General features: G+C 35.2%; 3 protein-coding genes across 4 annotated transcripts; all 3 read right to left on the bottom strand.

Moving 5' to 3' along the window:
* Positions 1 to 385: 385 nt before the first annotated feature.
* On the bottom strand, positions 386 to 7145 carry LOC125845335 (65-kDa microtubule-associated protein 3-like). 2 transcript variants are annotated; one of them, XM_049524823.1, is made up of 13 exons: positions 7026 to 7145; positions 4026 to 4167; positions 3656 to 3862; positions 3111 to 3353; positions 2817 to 3026; positions 2579 to 2734; positions 2332 to 2491; positions 2082 to 2236; positions 1912 to 1999; positions 1730 to 1803; positions 1557 to 1631; positions 1174 to 1468; positions 386 to 969 (listed from the first exon to the last, which is right to left on the bottom strand). In XM_049524823.1, the coding sequence occupies exons 2-13, from the start codon at positions 4095 to 4097 to the stop codon at positions 500 to 502; spliced, it is 2205 nt and encodes a 734-aa protein (XP_049380780.1). In that variant the 5' UTR covers positions 4098 to 4167; positions 7026 to 7145; the 3' UTR covers positions 386 to 499. The 2 variants fall into 2 exon arrangements, with proteins under 2 accessions (XP_049380780.1, XP_049380779.1); XM_049524822.1 differs by having other exon boundaries at positions 4026 to 4233; positions 7026 to 7114.
* Positions 7146 to 9728: 2583 nt separating this feature from the next.
* Positions 9729 to 15294, bottom strand: LOC125845165 (cysteine and histidine-rich domain-containing protein RAR1). Its single transcript, XM_049524608.1, has 6 exons — positions 15087 to 15294; positions 12536 to 12538; positions 12360 to 12442; positions 10705 to 10871; positions 10186 to 10424; positions 9729 to 10045 (listed from the first exon to the last, which is right to left on the bottom strand). Exons 1-6 carry the CDS (start codon positions 15174 to 15176, stop codon positions 9950 to 9952), a joined length of 678 nt encoding a protein of 225 aa, XP_049380565.1. The 5' UTR covers positions 15177 to 15294; the 3' UTR covers positions 9729 to 9949.
* A 2347-nt stretch (positions 15295 to 17641) lies between these two features.
* LOC125845163 (uncharacterized) lies at positions 17642 to 24053 on the bottom strand. Its single transcript, XM_049524607.1, has 7 exons — positions 23789 to 24053; positions 23675 to 23706; positions 21717 to 21814; positions 21549 to 21631; positions 19352 to 19429; positions 19182 to 19274; positions 17642 to 18146 (listed from the first exon to the last, which is right to left on the bottom strand). The coding sequence occupies exons 1-7, from the start codon at positions 23882 to 23884 to the stop codon at positions 17853 to 17855; spliced, it is 774 nt and encodes a 257-aa protein (XP_049380564.1). The 5' UTR covers positions 23885 to 24053; the 3' UTR covers positions 17642 to 17852.
* Between the last annotated feature and the right edge of the window lie 205 nt (positions 24054 to 24258).

Below are 24258 nucleotides of genomic sequence, written 5' to 3'. Positions count from 1 at the left end.
TCATTACTCGATGTAGTCCCTTAATTTCCAAATTTTTTGTGGTGCAAAGTTGAGCTCTTTGAGTTGTACATATCCTCGTTGTTGAGTTGACCAAATATTTGTTCGACAACAAGTACGTATGCCAACTCTATATCAAAGGTGTGTGAAAACGAAATGCAAAAACAAGAATAAGTCTTAACTGCCATGTCAGACTCTCTTCAAAATCGTCAACAGATATTTGATGGATCCTTTAAAAGTTGCATATTTTGGAAGGATTCGACATGGGTGCATCAACATTTTTGGAGAGTCCAGGCAATATAGTCCTAGCAATATTGGTGTTCCATCATCTTGTACTAATCAGGGGACAAGTATTAGCAAATTCAGTTACTTTTTCGTATCTACACATTTCTCAACCATAGCAACAAAAATGTATAGACTGCTATACAAAAGACGGAAAGTATTTAATTAACAATCAATTTCGTCTATAGTTGAGTAGGTATCTAACTTGTATGGCAACTTACTAGATATGTGTTCTCTGAAGGTAAAACTCAAGCCGATTCTCCTCAAAGGAATACTCTATCTCCTCCTCCACATGGGTGTTTTCAACGAGCTTCGAATTGTAAGGTGTAACAACAGCAGGACCTGGTGTTGTCGTCTGCATTGGAACAGATACGGTTGATGGAGTAAAAGGCACGGGAATTGGCATTGCTTTAGCAGGAGTTCTATTCTCTTCTTCATAAGTAGAAATTGACTTTACAGGTGTGGAGACTGGTGTAGTATGGTTACTTAGCGGGGTCTTTATCATCGTTTCATTATGTTTTCTGTTCATATCTCCCAATATATTTGTTGCATTGGACTTAGAAGAACCTTTGGAAGAAATGGGTGAGAAAGGCTTCCGCATTACTGCTGTCTCGACTTCTGAACCATTTAGTGCACTGATGGGCTGCTTTTTCATAGGAAGTTCATCTATACCCAAACCTCCTCTCCTCCCTAAGCAAATAAGCATAACAAGATTAAATAGAATAAGGGGTAGTACACTTGAATTCTTTAATATGATAAAAAGAAAGCTAGTTAGAATTTACAAACAGCATATGCATCTGGACAAAAGATGTATGTCAAGACTTTTTCCTCGGGCCGAATTTCCAGAGGAATGAGTTCTAAAAAGTATTTCAAGAGAGGTGAGGAGAAGATTACCTGCTGATAAAGCCCCAAATCCATCATCGGTAGGATGATTAAATTGGTCAAGTTGATGAAAGCGCTCGGACTTCTTTGCTTGACGTGTGTTTGGGGTAGCTTTAGTGGAATGAGGGAGTTCAGTTTTACAAGTTTGCTGCATTGTTCCTCCAAGCGAAAGCCTTCTATTGCTCGGAGCACCACCGCATGACAATTTAGGACCTTTTTTGGCACTTTGGTTCTTCATAGGGCTGGGTTTTGAGCCATAAAGAGACTCTTGTTCTGCCATTAACTGTCCCTGAAGTTTCTTCTGGTCCTGAGATAAGATGAATCACGTGCAAGTTAATGGCTTCCCGTAATAGAAAAGATATAAAGTCAACCAAAAGCCAGTTGAGAGTTCATACCCTTTGCTTCTTACGCTCTAGCTCCTTTTCTTCACGCAAGATGGTATACTCTTCAAGCATAGAGAGGAGAGGAATCTAACAAAAAGAAACAACCACTTTAGGGAGATCTACATGTATGGAACCTTAGACCTCAACATTATCATATCTTAAAAAGTAAGCTATGAAATGCTTACACCATCATAAGAGAATTGAGTTCCTCTCTCGTTTTCCCAAGCTTTTGTTTTTGAGGCCAATGCCTCCACCATTGCTGTTGAACAACATTAATTTATTTCATTCATTCACCACTAAATATCATTCTCTAACCTTTATATGGAACAAATATGCATTAACAAATGGAGAGGAAATTATTAGAAACCTGGAAGTTTATTAACCAAAGCACGAGCTTTCTCAGCACGCTTTAGAGTTAGGTGGGTGCCTCGTCCAGCATTGTAGCGATTTTCGTCCTAGACAATAAATCAAGGTAATGAATAAGCATTTGGGCCTACTTCATGGAACATGTAAATGCTAGTTGAAAGAAAAACAAACCCTGTTATACTCCTCAAGCCAACACTCCTCCTCACATGCAGCGATCCATTTCTCGACTCTGTCTAGAATGTCTTTCCTGCTAAAAGCTTCCTCTTTAACTTGAGCTATTTGGAGTTCAATTTGTTCAAGGACAGCATCAGCATCATTGACAGCTCCTTTTCAGAGATATGAACAAAGAAGAGCATATAAGTAATCTCATAACAAGGACGTAATAATCAATTGAATTTCTACGTGATTACTACTTAGATACCAGATTCAATAGCTTCAATAGATATATTCATTGCACCGTCTGAATCCCCAACCATATGTGTTTTTCTGTAGATCTCCTCTAGTTCTGACTTCTTCTTGAGAACAAGCTCCTTCATTTTGCTTGCTTTCAATTCCTCCAAACGATCCACTTCTTCCTCAACCTTGATAGTAAAAAAATCCATCATATTCAGGCCCAAAGTAGAATATTTCAAAGTCAAGCAGAATGATCACAAAGATACTATACTCACATAAGTAATGAATTCCATAGACAACATGTTAGGCTCTGTTATCTCATGTTCTTTGGCAGCTATTTTACATGTGACATTCTGAAACATCTGTTGCTCTTCAATAGGTGTATCCATCAAATTCCATAGTTCCAACATGGACGTAGTAAGATCTTGCAGCTGCAAAATCCAGAAGGTCATCAATGTCTAAAGAGTTAAAAAAACGCTAGGTAACTCAAGAAGAATTTACTCAACCGCATACCCGCTGCATCCTTTGTAACTTAACTTCTTGTAGTCTTTGTATTGTAGCTGCTAAATTTTGGATGGTATCATCACAAATGTTCTTAGCTTCTTCTGATTCCCCAAGACTTGGATCAACCTCATTGATAGTATGTTTGAAATCCATGCCAAGAACCGAGCATAGTGAATTTAAGGTACCTAAGTGATTCAGAACCTGTTTCAAACGTTCACTCTGCCAAAAAAGAGAATAAATAGTCTTAAGTCAAAGGACGGGGTCGGAGAACAATTGTCTTGATGCAATAGAAAAATTGTTAACCTTTTCTTTTTGAAGTGTGTGCAGTTCCGTATGCAATTCTTCAAGCTTTCGTAATGATAAATCACTTTCATCCACTACCAAGCTTGCAGAAGTAAACCTATAGATTTCATTCTTAATCTTCGTTATCTGCTTCATAACTTCAATGAATTGATTCTTTCTATCGGATTTCCTCTTCCGCATCTCCTCAAGCTCTGGAAGAACGGCCCTAAGTTCCGCCTTCAAACCTCCTTGGCTCTTGTCAGACTGAATACAAGATATTCATTAAATAAATCCTTACCTGATCTAGTGGAAGGTAAATGCAAACCTTACTTTAAATATGTATATATAGAGTATTCAAATTCAACGTTTTCTGTATATTCTAGAATATAAGAGGAGCCTGGCTTGGTCATCTTAATAGTTAATACTGTTGCAAGAATAAAGCCAACCTGCACTAGTGCAATACAGTTTATTTTTCTATTTACAGATAAGGCCACTGTGATATAACTATTTCATACAACAAGCACACATTGAAAATTGTGAAGGTAATTGACTACATCATTCCTAACCTGTTTGATATGCACTGGTCGCTCCCCCATTGCAGAACAGATAGCTGCAAGCTCTGCTTCAGAATCAGCAATTGCCTGCCTTAGTTGAGCTCTGCTTTTGTTTGCTTGGTCCACTTTACGTCTATACACTTCTAGACATTCTCTTTCAATCTCAAATAGCATTCTGTCCCTTTCAGTATCACACTCCCCAACTTCATCCCATATAATCTTTAAAAACAAAAAAGCAAGAATTAGACAATGGACATGCTATCCATCATGAAATAATCAAGAAGATAACATATGACAAGTAAAGAAAGATACATGAAGAGAAAGGCAGGTCCCACTAAATAAATTATGAACATGTTAGTGGCATTATATTCATGAAAATTACCTGCAGTTCATGTAGCAACAACCCACATGTTGTTTCCGTTTGCAGGAGTGGATCATTTTGAGGAGTTGACATATCAAAGATATTTCAATCACCAAATAAGAGCAATTCTTACAAGATTATCTTCGAAGAAACAATGTATAATCTGAAATCAAAGTGAGTAATTTCACTCATCATCAACTGTAACATTAGTCATAAACAGTACTGCAGCCTGGAATGTAAAGAAGCAATTGTTATGATGAATGATCAAGGAAGTAACAATTTTGTAATGTCCTTCTAATGTCTTATCTTCAAAAAAGCGTGCCTAGTCCCAATATTTTTCACCTAAGATACAATTTCAAAAGACATAACTCTCCTAATTATTTTTAAAAAAAAGACTCCACCTTCCATTCTCATACTCACTAATAATAGTTCAAATTTTTAGCTATAGCCAAGTCTATAATCTACAGAATTCTTTTAAGTTCTTGAAATATCAAATCTCAAACTTATTAACATTAACTAAGTGCTCACTCGAACAAGCTAATTCAAATGCTTAGATTTCAGATCACCAAAAATTGAAACTGGCCATTGGGATAATCACAATGATTCTTCAAATGTTAAGCTATATTCAACTCTATAATTAAATGATCAAGAGAATTCTTAAGTTCTAGAGATATCAAATGAGTATCTATTCCTCTAACTTATTAAAATAATTAAGTGCTCAGTGCTCACTTGAACAAATTGATCAAATGCTTAATTTTCAGATTGCCGAAACTCGAAACTTGTCATTGGATAATCAAAAGGATTCTACTTGAAACTTACTAAGTTCTTATCAAGTTCTTACTAAGCTCTTTATTTTTGGTGTAAAGAGGAAGGGATAGAAGAAGCTGCACAAATTTTGGATTTTATAGGCACTTTGTAATCTATTAGCCTTTTTGTTTTTTTCTCTTGTTGGAAACCAATTTTTGGAGGTCCCTGGCATATCCTTAATGCTGAGGAATACAACATTATCTTTCTCAAAAAAAAGTACTGAAAACTCGTAGGTAGTGTGTTACAGCTTTTCTGACCTTAATCTCTCCTTTTATTAAGTGAAATTCATATTCATGGGCCATTAACACATTGAAGCAAATGGGAAAATTGTGGAGACACTGCTCTGAAATTCAAAGTTCATACTTCAGCAGTCAGCACTGAAAATGAGTTCTGAAAAATCATAAACAATGATAGCATTACAGCTTTTATAGCCTTTATGTTTTTTTCCTCTTCTTAATGAAATGCATGTTAGTAGGCCATTAACACATCAAAACAAATGAAAAAATGCGTATGAACTTATCAAAAAATTAAGGAGACACTACTTCGGAATTCATAATTCATAATTCATACAGAAAACTCGTAGAAAATGATAGGGTTACAGCTATTATAGACTTATAGCCTTAATCTCTGATTATTTTTTTCCTATTTTCAATTGAAATGCATATAAGTAGGCCATTAACACATTGAAACAAATGAAAAATTAAGTATTAAGCTGTCAAAAACCTTCAGCACTGAAAATGAGTAATCAAAACTTGTAGACAATGCTAACGTTACAGCTATTATGGCCTTAGTCTCTGATTTTTTTTCCTTTTTCCAATTGAAATGTGTAAAGATATGACATATGAGCCTAACTCAACCCCAAAAGCTAGCTTAAGAGGGTAAGATTGCCCAAGTCCATATAAGCAAATCACCAATTCATTCCCAAACTAATACGAGACTCTAATAAAATGCATATTAGTAGGCCATTAACACATTGAAACAAATGAAAAATTGTGTATTAACTTGTCAGAAAACCTTAAGCATTGAAAATGAGTAATGAAAACTTGTAGACAATGATAGCATTACAGCTTTCATGGACCTAATCTCTCTTCTTTCATTTTCTTAATGAAATGCATATTAGTAGGCCATTAACACATCGAAACAAATGAAAAATTGCATATTAACTAGTCAAAAAATAGTGGAGACACAGGTTGAGAATTCGTAATTTGTACTTGACCAATGAAAACGTGTAGATGCAATAGCTTTACAGCTAATTTCTAAAGTGAAATGCATATTAGTAGGCTATTAACACATCAAAACCAAATGAAAACTTGCATATTAACTAGTAAACAAATTGTGAAGACACAGCTTGATAATTCATAAATTCGTACTTCAACAATGAAAACTCGGATATAGCTTTGCAGCTTCTTTTTCGAAAGTGGAATGCATATTAATAGGCCAGTAGCACATCGAAACAATTGAAAAAATGCTAACAAAATTGTGTAAATATTGTGGAGGCACATCTTGGGAATTCATAATTCGTACTTGAGCAATGAAAACATGTGGACAAAGCGATAGCTCTACAACTTCTTTTTTTCTAAAGTGAAATGCATATTAATAGGCCATAAACACATTGAACAATAGAAAAAAAGGTACAAAACTGTGTAAAAACTGTGGAGACACAGCTTGAGAATTCATAATTCACACTTGAGCAATGAAAACACTTAGACAAAGGCGATAGCTCTACAACTTTTTTTTCTAAAGTGAAATGCATATTAATAGGCCAGTAGTACATCCAAACAATTGAAAAAATGCCTACAAAATTGTGTAAAAACTGTGGAGACGCAGCTTGAGAATTCATAATTCGTCCTTGAGCAATGATAACACATAGACAATGGCAATAGCTCTACAACATTTTTTTCTAAAGTGAAATGCATATTAAATGGCCATAAACACATCGAAACAATTGAAAAAAGGTACAAAACTGAGTGAAAACTGCGGAGACACAGCTTCAGAATTCATAATTCGCACTTGAGCAATGAAAACTTGCAGACGACGGCGATAGCTCTACAGCTTTTTTTTTCTAACGTGAAATGCATACTAATAGGCCAAAAACACATCGAAAAAAACCGTACAAAATTGTGGAGACAAAGCTCCGAAATTCATAATTTGTAACTTCAGCACGGAAAATGATTTGAAAAAATTAATAAAAAAGCGAGAAAGAGGAAAACTCACAACAGTATATTCTCGCCGGAAAAAGAGAAATCGCCGGAGGAGTTTCCGGCAGCAGAGAGAGATGATGAGCTTGGCTCTTCAACAAGTAATTTTGAAATTTGAAAATTTGGGGTTTTCCTGATTTGGCGTCAATTATTAAAAGTGAAATAAATAATATAATGGAAAGAAACTAAGAACGGATATTGTGGAACTGGGCTTTATGAGTGAGAAATCCACAAAAACCAAAATGTTTTTTTCTTGAGCCTTGCCTATGGAGTTGGGCCAAACCTAGCCCAATTAAGTAGTTACCCCTCGACCCTCGTCTCAATTTATGTGACAGTATTTGAATTAGGAAAACTATATATTTTGACATACTCCACTACCATATATACTATTATTAACTATACTTCCAAAATATTGCATAGCTTATCATTAATTAAGAGTTTTCTACCATATATTGAGGAGAATATACCTACATACATGTATTTGTGCTACCAGATATACTAAATAGGGAGAGAGGCGAGCAAGATAAGGAGGAAAGCAAGCGAGATGTGTTATTCCAGATACATATGAGAGTGGTGAGCGAGATAGAAGAGAGGCGAGCGAGCAGAGGCGGATTCAGGATTTCTAGTACATGGGTGCACTACTACAAAAAGGAGAAAAAATGTATTAAGTGAGAACTAATCCCTATTCCTCTTGGTAAATAACTCAATTTTCAACCAAGTGCACCATTAAGCCATTTTGGAGCATGGGTGCCAGCAGTTAATATTATACCAATTTTAGAAAATTTGTCCATAAAATATCTATTTTGCGGAAAGACCATGGGTTCACGTGCCCCATAATCTCCCCTAAAACTTCACCCCTGATTCCAAACAACAATCAAGGATGTGGAATGAGGATATAGAGGCCAAAATCTTAAGTTACAAGATTTCGTGTTGAGGCAATGAGAACTTAGCATCAGGATGTTTTGAGTTGGTTTGCAAACATCCTTTACTATACAAACCTCATCCAACTTCAAGCAAATCCTTTGAGAATCAAAACGAATAAAGTAATAAACTATATCTTTTGGGTTCAGAAAACAAGGGCAGCCCGTGCACAAAGCATCCCGTTTTGGTATAGTCCGTGGGGTGTGATGTAGACAGTCTATCCTAACACAAGCATTAGTGGCTGCTTCTACTGTTCAAACCCATGACTTAAAAGATCACACAGAGACAACTTTACCATTGCTCCAAGGCTCCAACTAAACTGAAATATATCCTCCAAATTTCCACAACATGCAACTCATAGAAACTGCAAATCTCGTTAGTATAAGCTTAAGAAACAACACAACCAACTTGGAATGGAACATCAAATTACAAATATGGATCAGAACGTTGTTCTTCATCAAACAATTCCCAAATCACAAATTACCAGCAAAAACTTAACAAAATAGTATAACCAATTTCACTAATCCAACACCACCATTTTACAAAATACTCAAATATATGAACACCCATATTATAATTATACCTCATTTTCAGGAACTGGTACAGATTTTTAGCTCTTAAGATACTGATCCTGAAGAATAAAGTACCGCTTCCGTGAATACTGAAGTCCAAACCGATTTGAACGAATTAGATATAACCACCCTTCCATCCTACTATGATCATTCTGTGACAAAGGCGTATCCAAGATTTTGGAATGATGGGTGCATAGTGCATTATTATGAAAAGGTGAATCTAATTGGTTTAACACTTAGTTTTGTATCGTTGAAAACAGTTAAAATTTTAAATCTATAGGTCCAAAATTGAAATGATTAATTAATTATAGCGCCAAAAATACTACCAATAACCACTTGGAGAGGTGCTACCTAATTTAAAAAAGAAAAATAGTACAAGATAGATATAAAATTCAAATTTCTAATGTCATTGAGAGGTGCACCCAATCATCATTCTATTATATGATACTTCGATTGTGGATTCACACATCTATATTTAACAAAAAATTTAAAAATATAACACTACTATATACGATTTTAGGAGGGGAGCATGGGTTCACATGAACCCGGTGACCCCCTCCTGCATACGCCTCTGCGAGCGAAATTTGTTATGTATCTCAAATACATGTGATTCCACTTGAATACAACGTATCATTAACAAATTACACTTAATTTTGACACTGTGTATCCCGAGATACATGTATTTGAATGTAACTAGACATAATTATAAACTAAGGTATATCTAATAGCACCTAAACTAGTGAAATTTATGTAAATTCCTATTTGAATTGACACAACTCAAAAAAATAAACGACTTTTAAAATTTATTATCTAAAATAAATCTTAAATAATAATGTAAAAGAAATTTTAAAGTTAAAAGTTATTTCTAATTAGAATAAATGTCTGAAATTCAAAGTGTGGCTTATTGCTCAAGTGCAAGCAAAACTTCTAACATTTTTTCTGAAAGAACTTTCAATTTTCACATTGTACCTCATCCTTTTCATGATACCTTGTTTTAATTTGCTCTTTTGCATTCGAGAATTAGCCAAATTAAATAAAATTTATGGGAACAACAACAATAACTTACCCAAAGCAATCTCACCAAGAGAGAATAGTCTGCAATAAAATCCCGACTAACAAACTTTTAGAGCATCCGACACACCCATTGACATTTTCCAAGAGTCGAGTAACATAGTCAGAAGTAAAATGATACCAAGTAACGAATGATGAAGGACTAAAGCGGGTCATAACAATCTCAACAATGTATCAACTGAGCTATTTCTCCGAATTGTCTATCAAAAAATTCAGACGTTATAGATTGTCCAGTCTAGCTGTCTACCTTACCACAGAGAACTGGTTGCAGATGGACCGAAAGTAAAATTATATCAATGTCCACAGTAGCAACGACGGTTGATTGATGAATGATGCAACAAACAAGCCATATGTGGCTCATCCGTGAGCCTATCTATTAGGACACTGGGTCAGCGTTGTGCCATCCTTTGGTGCATGGCGGTATGGTCATGAACTCGTCAAATTCTTTGACATGAACATCACAGCATTTCCACTGCAAATTCATTGGACAACCAGAAAACATGAGATTCTCCGATAGTGCTCTTTGAATTTTTATAAACACAGAAAATATAACAGAAGCATAACTTGGCACCAAAGAGATTTAACAAGATCAGTATCAATTTATCAACTTACTCCTTTCATCCGGTCATGGAAGATAGCAGGGCCAGGATGGTAACTACAAGCAGTGTCGTGATTTTCCTTTTCTGTAAAGGTCTTACCACAGCTCTTGTTTTTACAAATTTGGGGCTCATTTATATCAATTTTCTTCTTCACTGGAGCTGGATGGTCTTGCCGTACAACTGTATTGCTCTCAGAAGGTACAGATGTTACTGTATTTGATGCTTTTGGAATTGCTTCTCTGGGTTGTGAACCTTAAATGAAACATGATAGCACGAGAACTGATCAGAGTCGGTACTAAAAGCAAGAGTCCCTAAAATGGGAGTAGAAAAAGGCAGAGTGAAAATGAATACACACTTTTTCCTCGTTATTAACCTACTAGAAAGCCACAACTAAGAAGCTTGAGTTCAGCATCTATAGAATGAACAGCCTCCCCTGCTACCTTTCAGCTTTGCTAAACTCAACTAGAAGTCTAGAATTGTCCTAGTCTTCCAAAGTATAATGTTAGATGAAGTTAGAAAATGGAAGACTTACCATGATCAGAACAAAAGAATCCCTGGTGGCATCTAGGACAGGCTTCTTTCGGTGATGCATTGGTCATAGGAGCTGGCACACTCACCGGCACAGGAATTGCTTTATTTTTGGTAGCAGATGGTGTTGCGATCACTGGTTTTTCTGCTGTGTGCTTTCCTGTCTTACACCTGCAAGAATGAACTTCAATGTTACAAATAGACACAGAAGAAATTACATATTTTAGCTCGAAATTAGTAATCTCAGGTAAGGCTCCATTTCATCTCAGTCAAACAAATCAAGCAAATTATGAAGAGAAAAAAAGAGGGCAGTCCACTGCATCCATTCAGGGTCCGGGGAGGGTTGCATCACAAGCAAACTATAGAAGTGTTTCATAAATCTTTCTAAACTAGAGATAAGGAGACAAGGATTGATCAAGTAGTCAATATCTTCCCTAGCAAGAACGTTGTTCGCTCATTACCTATCCAAAAGAAAAAGTATGTTCTTCTCTCATTGTTTGGAAGAATAAGGGGATAAAAGGAACCACTAATCTGTGACAGAGACGGAAACGAGTTTTTTCTGAGGCAGTAAAAATTAATAAATGACCCTGCAAAATACCTCCTTAAACTATTGAAAGTGATAATGCAGGGCAAAAGCTCCCTGCATATTCCACCATAACATCCCCTGGATCTCGAAAAGCAACAAAGGGTTTTCTAATTTTCCAATATTTGGTTGGTCAAAATATTTTGGGGAACATTTTCTCTAGGAAAACAAGTTCCTTAAAATGAAGAAAATAACTTCCCTGATGAAAGCGAGGGAAAACAAGTTCACAAGGGACATTCCAAGTTTGTGGTCTCCTTTCAAAATTCCAACCACCAACGCCCCCAACCCCCACCTCTTGACCATCCCAATCCACGCCACCCCCTGAACCCCTACTCCTCACCTCATCCCACCCCCATAGGGGTTTGCTAGATTACATATAAATGCTCTTGGGAAAATATTTTTTATTTACTTCCCAAACACTAGAAAATAAGTTAGAAACCCACTTATTTTTCAAGAAAACATTTTCCTTTATACCAAACGCACTCAAAGAAACTGAAAAGTCAATACAAAATTGACAACTAATCTTCAACTAGAAGTGTCTGAAATGCTTCCAGCTAGGCTATCATTATAAAGCAATGAGTTACAATAATAAACTAACATATTATTATGTATGATAGTCATTTCAATCTAGTCATCTTACAAATTCAACTCTGAAAAGTACTTCTCTGACCACCTTCTTTTATTGGATTCTCCAAATATTGTGTCCACTTTCAAAGAAGAGATGCTTTTTCTAACACGCCTCAAGACTTCAATTTGTTACCTCTCACTCACGCAGACATTGAGTAACTCTGCCCATCAAGGTTTAAAGTAGGAACAATTCGCCTAGTATCACCTCAGTTGGATATAACATGTAATATATGATACATGCGATAGATGATAATATACCCCCTCAGAAAGGATGATCTGTAAACAATTTCTAGTCCAATGATTTGATTGTCACCTATAACCATATTCAAATCTTCACTAATACTTCAACGGGAGTTTACCAGTTTCAACAGATTCTAGCAAACAGAAATAGTACTACTATCTGGCACAAAAGTTTCAAGTAAAATAAGGAAAAGGCGTAAGTTACCCACCCAGGAATTTCAAGAAATAAACTGAAATCATGACTTTTTTTCTTGCAACAACTCCACTGCTTCGTTCCATCATGAAATAAAGGCTGCAAACATGAACTTTGATGATTAGCTGGGTGTTTTAGAAGCTATGGTATCTGGAATGCAAGATAAGAAATCAGACAATTTATTTTACTTACACCCTGATGCCAAAAGATCCAGCAAGTGCATTCACGTCCAGAACGGTCCGTGCAAAAGAAAAACAAACATGTCAACAAATGTTTAGAAGGTAAGGCATAACTAGTGTTCAACTGAATGGGAATGCAACATTAATCTAATACTTAAGATGACAATTATATAGTCTCAGTAGATTCCTGCCTTAGTCTTTATATTCCAAGTGACAACCATCTTTTTACATGTATCTGCAGTAAATTCACCAGACACTGTGTTGACAGTCTTTTCTGATCTGTAAGCAAAAGGACAATCTGCTGATTCTTGATAAAGTAAACAGGGTTTTCTTAGGTGACAAGATTGCTTGGATATTAGTCAGATATTACATTCTATAGCTATATCTGTGCAACAGGATTGTACATGTACATGCATCTTATTTCTTAATTAGTTTTTTTGCTTTGGTGGGTGGTCATCGGTGATTTGATAGGTTCTAAAATATAGAAATATTGTTGATAAAATATTGTCTCATTGTATAGATACTGGTGGGCATCAAGGGAACTGGTGGTGGAATGGAGAAGTCATAGGAAAGGTAAATGCAAAGAAGGTTGCATACGCAAAGTTGGTGGAAAGTAAGGGTGAGAAGGAAAAATGGATGAATAGGGAAAGGTATAAGGTGGTAGGAAGGAGGCTAAGTTAGTGGTTACAGCGGCAAAAATGATAGTTTTTGAACGCTTGCATGTGGAATCAGAGGACAAGGGCGGGGACAAAAGTTATATAGGCTAGCCCAAGCGAGACTCGAGAGAGAGTAGGGCCTGTGACCTGGACCAAGTGAAGTGCATTAAGGATGGGGATGACAAAGTACGGATGGAGGAGACACGCATTAGACGGAGATGACAGGCATACTTCCATAAACTCTATGGAGTGGAGAACAAAGGCATTGTGCTGGGGATTTGGAGCACTAGGGCAGCAGGCGTCATGATTTGTATTATAGGCATATAAAGGTTGAGGAGGTTGAAGGTGTTACTCATAGTATGCGTAGGGGTAGAACGACTGGGCCAAACGAGATTCCAGATTAAATTATGTGTGTATGCCGTTTAAGCTAACAGAACAGTAGAAAATGGGAAAAAAAGAAAACCCCACATCCCAAAAGGGTTTTTCACTATGAACTTTGGAGAGATTAACACTTGAGTGTATACTGAATACATGAACGTATTCCAGCTCAAATTCTATAGCTATGCCATTCTTAAGCTAACAGAACAACATGAAGCTGGAAAAGAAAAACCTCACATTCCAAAAGGGATTTTCACGATTAAGTTTGAAGATATTAACACTGAAGTGAACACTAAATTCATGGAACGTATTCCCAGCTCAAATTCAATTGCTATGCCATTTCTAAGCTAACAGAAAAACATGAAGCTGGAAAAGAAAAACCCCACATCCCAAAAGGGATTTTCATAATGAAGTTTGAAGAGATTAACACTGAAGTGAATACTGAATACATGAAGCTATTCCAGCTCAAGTTCTAACCTATGTCGTTTAAACTGACAAAACAGAAAGAAGTGAGGATAAGAAAAACCCACATTCCTACAGAGATATTCATGATGAAGTTTGAAGAGATTAACACTGGATTGAATATATGAACCTATTTCAGCTCAAATTCTATACCCATGTAATTTAAGCTATCAGAACAGCAAGAACGGTAAAAGCAAACAAATCCCATATCCCAAAAAGGGATTTTCACAATGAAGTTTCAAGAGATTTTCACTGAAGTGAATGCACAATACATGAACCTACTCCAGCTCAAATTCTATACTCACGTAATTTAAGCTATCAGAACAGCAAGAATGGTAAAAACAAACAAACCCCACATCCCTAAAAGGGATTTTTCACAATGAAGTTTCAACAGATTATCACCGAAGTTAATGCAAAATACATGAACCTACTCCATCTCAAACTCTAAACCCATATCATTTAAGCTATCAGAACAACAAGAATGGTAAAAGCGAACAAACCCCGCATCCCAAAAAGGGATTTTCACAATGAAGTTTCAAGAGATTAACACTGAAGTGACTACTGAATACATGAATCAATTCCAGCTCCAATTATATACCCATGTCATTTAAGCTATCAGAACAACAAGAATGGTAAAAGCAAACAATCCCCACATCCCAAAAAGGGATTATTCACAAAGAAGTTTCAACAGATTATCACTGAAGTGAATGTAAAATACATGAACCTACTCCAGCTCAAACTCTATACCCATGTCATTTAAGCTATCAGAACAATAAGAATGGTAAAATCAAACAAACCCCACATCCCAAAAAGGGATTTATCACAATGAACTTTCAAGTCACTGAAGTTAATGCAAAATACATGAACCTACTTCAGCTCAAATGCTATACCCTGTAACCCATGAGCAATCAGAACAACAAGAATGGTAAAAGCAAACTAACCCCACATCCCAAAAAGGGATTTCAACAATGAAGTTTCAAGAGATTAACACTAAAGTGAATACAACGAATCAACCAACAAACAAAAAAGCAATTGAATCAGAAAGATTAAAAGGGGAGCGAGACAAACGGAATCGTGATAAGTGCATGAGCCTTCAGGATTATCATCCTCGGTGAAGGTAGCGTTGCAACCGATCCTCTGACATCGAAGTCTCTCCATTGCTGATTCTCTAGAAACTACTGTAACTCTGACACTAGAAAAAACTGATTGCAAAGTCTTTACAAATTCTTTTCTTTTTCCCCAAATTTATTTCTTGGAATCTGGGTTTTCCCAATACTCTCTTGGCCCATCTTATTGTTTTTCCTTTTGTGAAGGCAAAAATTTAAAGCCCGCACGAAGGAAGTTGCTCGGATGATAAGTCCCGTCATTTTTAACTTTAAGATTATGAGTTCCAATCACGTAGAGCAAAAGTGAGAGCTTCAGGAATTAAAAAAAATTAAAAATAACAATAAATATTTCTTTAGAGCTAATAGATAAAAATCTCTTTGGATTATACTTTATTTTGTTTCAATTTATTTATTTTATATTTTTTAATTTGGTTAAAGAACAATATTTACTTTCTATTTTGGTAATATATTTTTTAATTTCTCGTATTCAGTGTGTGGTATTCACATTGGAGTCCGATTAAATTTGAATTCGCGTTGAAAAGTTTCACATAAAGAGATAAAACGCTCCCTGACAAAAGCGATTCTATATATTTTGACAACAGTTAATATAAGTCACATGACATGTTTAAATTCATAAAATTAAAGGATATATATATATATATATTTCATTTAAAATTACAAGCTCCAAAATCAATATTTTAACCGGGAAGTAGCACATTTCACATTATTTAGTAATATATTTATTTATATCACATTAAAATAACACACAAATTAATTAGGAGATTTTTTTTACCCCATGGAGTAAATTATTTTCTCATTTTAGGTATGACAAAGAGTGGGCCTCTTTTTTTCCCATAGTGAGCTGACATCTATAATTTCATCCATTGTTCATCTCAATATGGTCCATTGTTTTGTGAAGAAAAAAATAAATAAATAATCATAGGCAACATCCTTGAAGAACCAATTCTTTTTTTTAACCAAATGAAATGAACTCAAAGTCTTAGTTTTCGTAATCCAAGCTTGAGTCAATAAGAAATTGCTCTGGTTTGAAATTCGATGGATCGTTTCAATACTTAAGTCCCTTAACATTTTCCACATGTTCACTATAATCTTAGTGTCACATGAAGTTTTGTATCCCATGATTTCACATCGATGCATAACGCGGTGTGGGAAGTGCAATGATGGTAGAGGGTGACATCGTAGCGTCTCCTTCGTTCAAGCGTTTAAATATGACAAGTCGAAAGATTCAATTATAATTTTTCATCAAAGTCTTTTCATGACTTGTGAGTTTTTCAAGAAANTTTGTTTAAAGAACAATTTTTATTTTCTATTTTGGTAATATATTTTTCAATGTCTTATTCAGTGTCTGGTATTCACATTGGAGTCCGATTAAATTTGAATTCGCGTTGAAAAGTTTCACATTAAAAGATAAAGCACTACCTAACAAAAACGATTATGTATATTTTGACAATAATTAATGTAGATGACATGTTTAAATTCATAAAATTAAAGGATATAATATATATATATAATTTAAAATTACAAGCTCTAAAATCATTAACCGGGAAGTAGCACATTTCAGATTATTTAGTAATTTATTTATTTATCTCACATTAAAATAACACACATTAATTAGGAGAATTTTTTTAGCGCACGGAGTAAATTATTTTCTCATTTTTGGTGTGACAAAGAGTGGGTCACTTTTTTTCCCATAGTGACATCTATGATTTCATCCAATGTTCATCTCAATATGGTCCATGTTTTTGTGAAGAACCAATAAATAAATAATCATAGGCAACATCCTTGAAGAACCAATTTTTTTTTTTTAACAAAATGAAATGAACTCAAAGTCTTAGTTTTCGTAATCCAAGCTTGAGTCAATAAGAAATTGCTCTGGTTTGAAATTCGATGGATCGTTTCAATACTTAAGTCCCTTAACATTTTCCACATGTTCACTATAATCTTAGTGTCACATGAAGTTTTGTATCCCATGATTTCACATCGATGCATAACGCGGTGTGGGAAGAGCAATGATGGTAGAGGGTGACATCGTAGCGTCTCCTTCGTTCAAGCGTTTAAATATGACAAGTCGAAAGATTCAATTATAATTTTTCATTAAAGTATATTCATGGCTTGTGAGTTTTTCAAGAAATTTTCTAGTCTTTCACATTTGAAAACATGTACAACCAAAAGACACGATAAGTACAAACACCATATTCCTTTATCGTATGAATGTATCTATCGCCAAAAGTTCGTGAAAATCTAAATTTAACATAACTATATATTCCCAAATAACTTCAAATTAATTTCTCTATATCAATCATTCTATTTGAAGGGGGTTTTAGAACAACAGTAAAGTTGTCTTCATATGACCTTCAAGTCATGTGTTCGAGATGGAAAGTTGTCAATAATGTTTACATTAGAGTAGAGTGACTACATCACATCCATTGGACGTTTGTATCAGAGTAGACTATCTACATCACATTTATTAGGTGCAAAACGAGGTGCTGAACTAGATTAACACAAACTAAAATCAATTTAAACAAGAAAGATTCAGAAACTATATATTTCAAAGTATTTACAAGTCATTAGAATTTTCAGAAATGATATTTCACATGCAAGGAATAAGAGAGTAAAGAATTTGATAATTTTGGACTGGATGATCTATCTCATTGAAAAACAGCAAGTCTCTTATTCCAATGGACTTAAACAGTGAGCAAATCTGCTATCAACTTCTGCCATCAACATCGAACCCAGCTCCGGTCCAACCAGGTCCTTGTGAACCTCGGCCTTTGGGAATTATACCAATTCCTTTTCCTCTTCCTTGTAAATTTATTTTCTTCTTAGCTCTTGTTTCATCAACAGAATGCGATTGGTTTTGTCCATTTTCTGCTGCACCACTTCTAGCATTTCCTTCTTTCAATGTATTTCCAGATGATCCGCTCAACGATTCTTGTGTATCCTTTACTGAGGAAACATCTTGAGCCATACTGTTTTGTACAGATCCCACAGGACTTTGGTCCTGAGACCACACATGAAAAAAGCCATGGGCATTGGTTAGGAAGTCATATTAAGCACGGAATGAAACAAGCATTATATCACCGCAGTGTGCTATTTTATCCATATCGTCCAAATAAGATTCAAGTAGAAAAAAAGCAATACAAGAAACTCTACAATTCATATCCTTGATAGGTAAGTTTTTCAGTCAAACATTGTAGTTTCTAGTTTAGGTACATGTAGTAATATTACTGTCTGGCATATATTCTGCTCATACTCATATGGAAATCGTTGCTCAGGTTCTAAAATACCTTACAAGTGGGATAGCAATCTACAAGCAAATAAATATGGTAATAAGAATATGTGGCTGAAAAGGTGGGAAAACATGGAGGTTTCTAATATCTATACAGGCAAGGCATAGTGCAGATTTCAGGAACCAAAAGATATAATTTTATGGCTGCCATGGCACTGCAGTACTGAGGTTAAAATTAATAAGTGAATGGTGACAACAAAGGAAAAGGAGGAGAAAGAAAGAAAGATGCATTCGACATTCAATTAGAATTCCAAAATACTTCACAAATTAAAAAGTGAAGTGCTAGTTCTGAGCTGCCAGCAGAATCAAGCCAAATATTCAGCCCCATATCCACGAAAGCTATTTCAAATTGTGAAAGTCAAAGGTGAGATTACCAAATAATGTGTTCCATTTGCCAAATGTTTCTCACCATATTCTCCTTTTGCAAGATTGTTCTATAAGCAATCTTATAATGAATCAACCAGTTGGTTACTGCACATGACTGCTTGTTATGCTGGACACTAGAATTGGTCAAAAACATAATTACTGAGAGGACCAATAACTTGAGACGACAGAAGGTTAACATCAGTTTGTGTACCCCACTTTTTCATGCACAGATAAGGAATGTCAAGAAAGAAATACTATATAACAGCATAAAAAGAGATCCATCTGGAAAAAGAAAAGGATAAAAAGCGTCCACAAACATACTGAAAACCTAATAGAATTCCGAAATACACATACAATACACAGATATGAAAGAATTCTTACAGAGGCAGTGGATGCTCTACTTGGATTCAAAGCTTCCAGCCGTCTTTTCAGTTCCTCCAATCTAGCAAGCTGACTGTTACTACTTTCCAGAACCTACAAAAGAGAATTTGATTTCAGAAATATTCACACAATCTACTATTGCAAATGTAATAGTACAGAAGAAAAAATACCAGACTATTCAAATCCTCACAAAGCTTTTGCTTGATCACCTCCTCGTCCTTAACAGCCTGTGATGCTGCTTCCCAAGCCTAGAAGTCATTATCAGTTTTTTGATAAGTAAGCCACATAAGCAATGGACATTTCATTACAATTTCTTAAGCTGAGAACTGTGATTTTGCTGTTCCCTGTCTCACGTTAGAGCCTTTTTTTACTTCTTCCGTCTGTTTCTTAGACTGTTGAAAACATATTATGGGAGCAAAAACACATTACAAGAGAAGTAATGCTCTCATTAGACTGATTATAAAACGACATGGTGTGGTGGGAAATTACTGCATCCTAAAAAAAGTGACAGGATGAACCTCAGAAAAAAATCATCCATTACCTTTGATATAATTTTCTTGGGAATGAATCAGTTCATACTTCTAAAAGTTACTACAAACTTCTTCTTCACACTGCCAATACTAGAAGTCTAGACAATGACTTTCAGCGCACAAATTGACAAATAGCAAAACCAGCTAAAATGTGATTTAGTGCTAAGCCACTTTTTTTTTGGAGAAATAGTAGCTGACAGTGACTGACACAAAATTTAGACAGCAGGTAAACGTAGAGGTTAGATGCTCATTTAAGGTGACAGACGGTATCTGAGGATAGAAGAGTGATGAAGATAATGCTAGGGTTGTCTAGTGACTCTAGTCACTCTGTTACGTACTCCAAAGATATAATATTCCATGAACATGTGTTTCTGTTATCATTCATCCCCTGCCTCTACATTTCCAGCGCATCCTAAACTTTGTGAATCATCAGCTTCCTAATTCCTCTCATTTATTGCTTCATGCCCTTCATCTTTCTCTTATACTGCTCCTCCTCATCTTTCTCCTATCCTTTAGGATATCCACAAGGACTTCTAATCCCCCCAGCAACCTCCAAGCAGTGGCGTACGCAGAACTTTTATAAGCAGTATCGACATTTAAAGAAAATTGTCTTAAAATCCCAAAATGAAACAAAACATAAATAAATTCACCCTCTATTCCAATTTAAATGTCATTTCCTTTTTTTTGTTCATCTCACAAAGAGTGTCTCTTTCTATATTTAGTAAGTTTTCTAATTCTAACATTCTAAGTGACAAGTTAAAGACCACAAAATTCAAAAGACTTCACACATCTTTAATTGAAGAGTACAAGATTCAAAATTTTCTATTTATTTCTTAAATTTCATGTCCAGTCAAACTAAGACACTTAATAGGAACGGTGGGAGTAAATAAAAAGACCAATCCAAACTCTTAGGACAGGTGAGCCTACAAAAAATAGGAAAGACTGCCTTTAATTTGTCTTCCTACACTAATTATGTGCCCAAAAACTAATCCTACTATTGTCCCCAACTTTTCTACAGCATATTAGACCTTAATGTCTCTTTCTCAGTTTAGCACATTGTCAATTTCTGAACTTCGCAAGGTTCCTCATAAGTGGCTCGTTGTCTGAGCCGCGGAACAATCTCTTGAATGATCCTGCTTAGGGGATTCTGTTGGGCAATTCTGCAATTTTTTCTTTTAAAACTATTTGCTCCTAATTGGGTTCATTACACTGGATGGTTCTAAAGAGTTAATATCTCAAATGGTCACTCCACTTTAAATGGTTCACTTTTAGAAAGTCACTCAACTATTGGTATTTCACTTAGAAAGCCAACCAACCAATTTAAATGATTTTTTCATTAAACTTTTGTTGAAATGTAATTTTTGTTTTAAACTGAATTTTTAAGAAATAATAAGATACCCATTTAAATTATTCTATTGACCTCTAACTGTTCGAAGTTCGCATCTTTTTCACCTTTTTTTTCTTTATGTGTAACATGAAGAAGACTACTCTCGTTTGCCTTTTGTTTTTCTTTATTGTTGGATGACATCGTATCTTCTTTCTTCTCCGTCCGTTCAACCACACACATCGTAAATATTATGTAAACATACTAAACTAAATAAGCTCATCTATCTCAGACAAGATCCATGAGATATCAGTACTAACATTTTCTTTAGTGGCACATATCACACATCCAAGGGAGAGATATATGTAAAAAGAAAAACAATGTTACTGCAAGGCATATGATTTGACAAAGAAATAATTAACTCTCTTTAATGGTAGAAAAAATGGAATTGGAGCCTTGATCTGTTGAGGTAAAACATAAAGAGAGAGAGGGGGTGCAAACGGTTAGACAAACCTTTCGTGCTTGTTCTTCCTTCAGCTTAGCAACACGGATTCTCTCTGTTGACATTTCTATTTTCTGTCTCATGAGTTCAAGTGCTGAAGGAGCAGAGGAAGCACTTAAATCAACTATTGTGTCAAGAGATACAAGTGCTCAACGAAGTAGCATTGACAAGTCACAAACCTGCTTTTTTGGGGCCAGCAGTAAGCTTCATCTCCATTGACAGGTTTGCGAATTCCTTTTCGACATCACGGATCTTGGAATAATTTTCAGCAATATATCTGGAAGGATATAACAGAACACAGAAAAATATCATGCATATGAAACTTGGGAAGGCCATCTGATGGGGAAAAGCAGTCTGATGCAGGAGACAACATAAATGCATGCTTACACCTCCATTACTTCTGTAGAAACTTAAGCCTCCATTCAAGCATTCAATTCCAAATAATTACCTCTGACAATGTGTTCACCAGAAAAAAAGAAACTAGAACATATCGGCAAGGTGCACACAAGCTAGTACATGGACTCAACATTGGCATAACATCCAGAAATTTACCAAACAAAGATCTGCAGGTTGAAAAAGAGTACCCTATGCATGAAAACAAATTTTCCTAGAAAAAATCTCTTCACTACAATGTTTTCATTTGGCAAAATGAATGACTATTCTTTTATCCCAACTTCAATTTGTAAGGTATGCGAAGAACAAGCCTATTTGAGAATGAAAGTGACCAAAGATACTCATTTTTCATGACTATTCTTTTATCACAACTTCAATTTGTTTGAAAGATCTCTAATTTGTTAAAAATCAATGCAAGATCTCCAATTTGTTAATTTAATAATGACAAATTAAATATTTCAAAATGAAAGTTATTTCAAAGAAACAATCCACCTTTTCCTTGATAATAGGTTTCCATGTCATATATTTTCCTCATAGATAAACCGCACGTACTATTTATATATTATTATATTTTTATGACCATGGTGTCCGGGTCGCACACCTCAACTAATTCCACGGGATACCTGCCACCTACTACCAACAACAGGTACAAAAAAACTCTGTCCACTAAGGCTAGGACAGATGGAAGAATCACCTAGTGTTTTAAACCACACTATTCTATCCAATATAGTGATTTATTGAATAGTTTCTGTTTAAATATCAACCAGTGTATTCATTATTTGAAACTACATAAAATAGATGATTTATTTGTAAATTGCTCCCAAGATTTCTATTTCCTAACTGTGTATAACTGCCCAATCAAACCTTGTGAATTATTATGGTCATCAGAATTCATTACTATATCCTGGTATATGCTAAATCACCTTATTTTCTCTCAAATTTCTTAAGTTGGGATACATGGTGTCTGACCCAATTTGCACGCTATTTTCTCCCAGTTTCTTACCCACATTCCTTTAATCAAATTCAACTTTTTTGTTCCCTAATCATCTCTTGTCGTGTACTCCAAAGTGAGGGCATACTTTGCTTTGTTAACCTTGCATTCTTCTTTTGAAATTGATGTTAACCTTGCATTCTTGGTAAACCTTTAACGATTGTACTAGTATCCAAAGATCCTATGTTCGAATGAGATAAGTCCAAATATAGAAATGTATACAAATAGTTCATATCATGGATCCCAACTATTGGTTGATTGATTGACTAGATTTTCCGTTTCTTGTTCTTTTTAAAATTACAGAAGACCAAAACCAACTTTTTTTTGGTAAGTAAATAATTGCATTTATTACTAAGTGAGAGCTTTACAAATCAAGAAAAGAAAAAACGGGCAAATAGATCTACCACTACTGCACTAAGCAGGCCACACGATCCATGCCCTTCATGCCGTCCCGATTCTCAACATTCAATACTTCAACTATTTCTATACAGGATATCTAGGTCACACACTTTGCTGCTAATTGATCTCTTTACCAGTATCTAATCAATAGAGCGGAATTCATAGAAATGGAACCAATCCAGTTGAGATTAAGCATTAGCTGAATGATTGATCGACTTAGTATCAAAAGAATCAAACAATGTGTACTTAAGAAAATCCAAAGAAGCAGTTACTAACTCTCGAGGGAAGATAATTAAGTAAATTTCAGTAAAATGCAATAGAAACAAGCAATACTGAATTTAGAAGTCAACTTACTTTCTCAATTGAAGCTGTTCTTCTTCAATTATCTGTAACAACCACGAACACGAGATTCAAACAATGCGTATAATCACAATTTTCCGAAATAAAACACAAAATCAGAGAAAATACCTTTTCAGTGTAAGCAATCACCGGTGATTCTCTAGCGATGCCGTCAGGTCCAATCTCCGGTAACATCACATGATTTGGATTAGCATTTCTCGCCATTGATCTAACAATTTGGTTTCGGTACAAAAGCTATTCACGGCGGCGGAGTTCTATAAAGTCGTGAAAAAAGTTTGCTAAATGGCGAACTCGTCGGCAACGTTTTCGCGGCGGCACATGCCGTTAACTGTGGGCTGAGCCGATGACCCGATTTTGTGATTTCACGTGGAATTTTCTTTAACAAAAAAAAATATTATTTTACCATATATTTACTCATTCTAATGTTGTGTTTCAAAAATCGAATCAAATCGAGAAATAATAATATTTTGTTGGTTTAATGTGGTTTTAATTTTTAAAATTAATAATTTATTAATTTTAATTTTAAGTAAAAAATAATTGAAATATCGAACAAAGCGATTATGTAAATATCTAATTAA

This window comes from Solanum stenotomum, chromosome 11 (assembly GCF_019186545.1).
Source record: "Solanum stenotomum isolate F172 chromosome 11, ASM1918654v1, whole genome shotgun sequence".
In the NCBI taxonomy this organism is placed as follows: Eukaryota; Viridiplantae; Streptophyta; class Magnoliopsida; order Solanales; family Solanaceae; genus Solanum; species Solanum stenotomum.
Note: the sequence above shows the minus strand (reverse complement) of the source record. Positions and strands in the feature narration are given on the sequence as shown.

Coding starts and splice junctions, on each gene's coding strand:
- LOC125845335 (XM_049524823.1), bottom strand. CDS start 4,097: ATGTCAACTCCTCAAAATGATCCACTCCTGCAAACGGAAACAACATGT. Junction 3,354..3,655: donor GACCAGTGCATATCAAACAG/GTTAGGAATGAT, acceptor TCTTGTATTCAG/TCTGACAAGAGCCAAGGAGG. Junction 2,237..2,331: donor TATTGAAGCTATTGAATCTG/GTATCTAAGTAG, acceptor ATCTCTGAAAAG/GAGCTGTCAATGATGCTGAT.
- LOC125845165 (XM_049524608.1), bottom strand. CDS start 15,176: ATGGAGAGACTTCGATGTCAGAGGATCGGTTGCAACGCTACCTTCACC. Junction 10,872..12,359: donor TTATTTCTTGAAATTCCTGG/GTGGGTAACTTA, acceptor TCATTCTTGCAG/GTGTAAGACAGGAAAGCACA. Junction 10,046..10,185: donor TCCATGACCGGATGAAAGGA/GTAAGTTGATAA, acceptor ATGAATTTGCAG/TGGAAATGCTGTGATGTTCA.
- LOC125845163 (XM_049524607.1), bottom strand. CDS start 23,884: ATGGCGAGAAATGCTAATCCAAATCATGTGATGTTACCGGAGATTGGA. Junction 21,815..23,674: donor GAACAGCTTCAATTGAGAAA/GTAAGTTGACTT, acceptor ATATCCTTCCAG/ATATATTGCTGAAAATTATT. Junction 19,430..21,548: donor AGGAAGAACAAGCACGAAAG/GTTTGTCTAACC, acceptor AATGACTTCTAG/GCTTGGGAAGCAGCATCACA.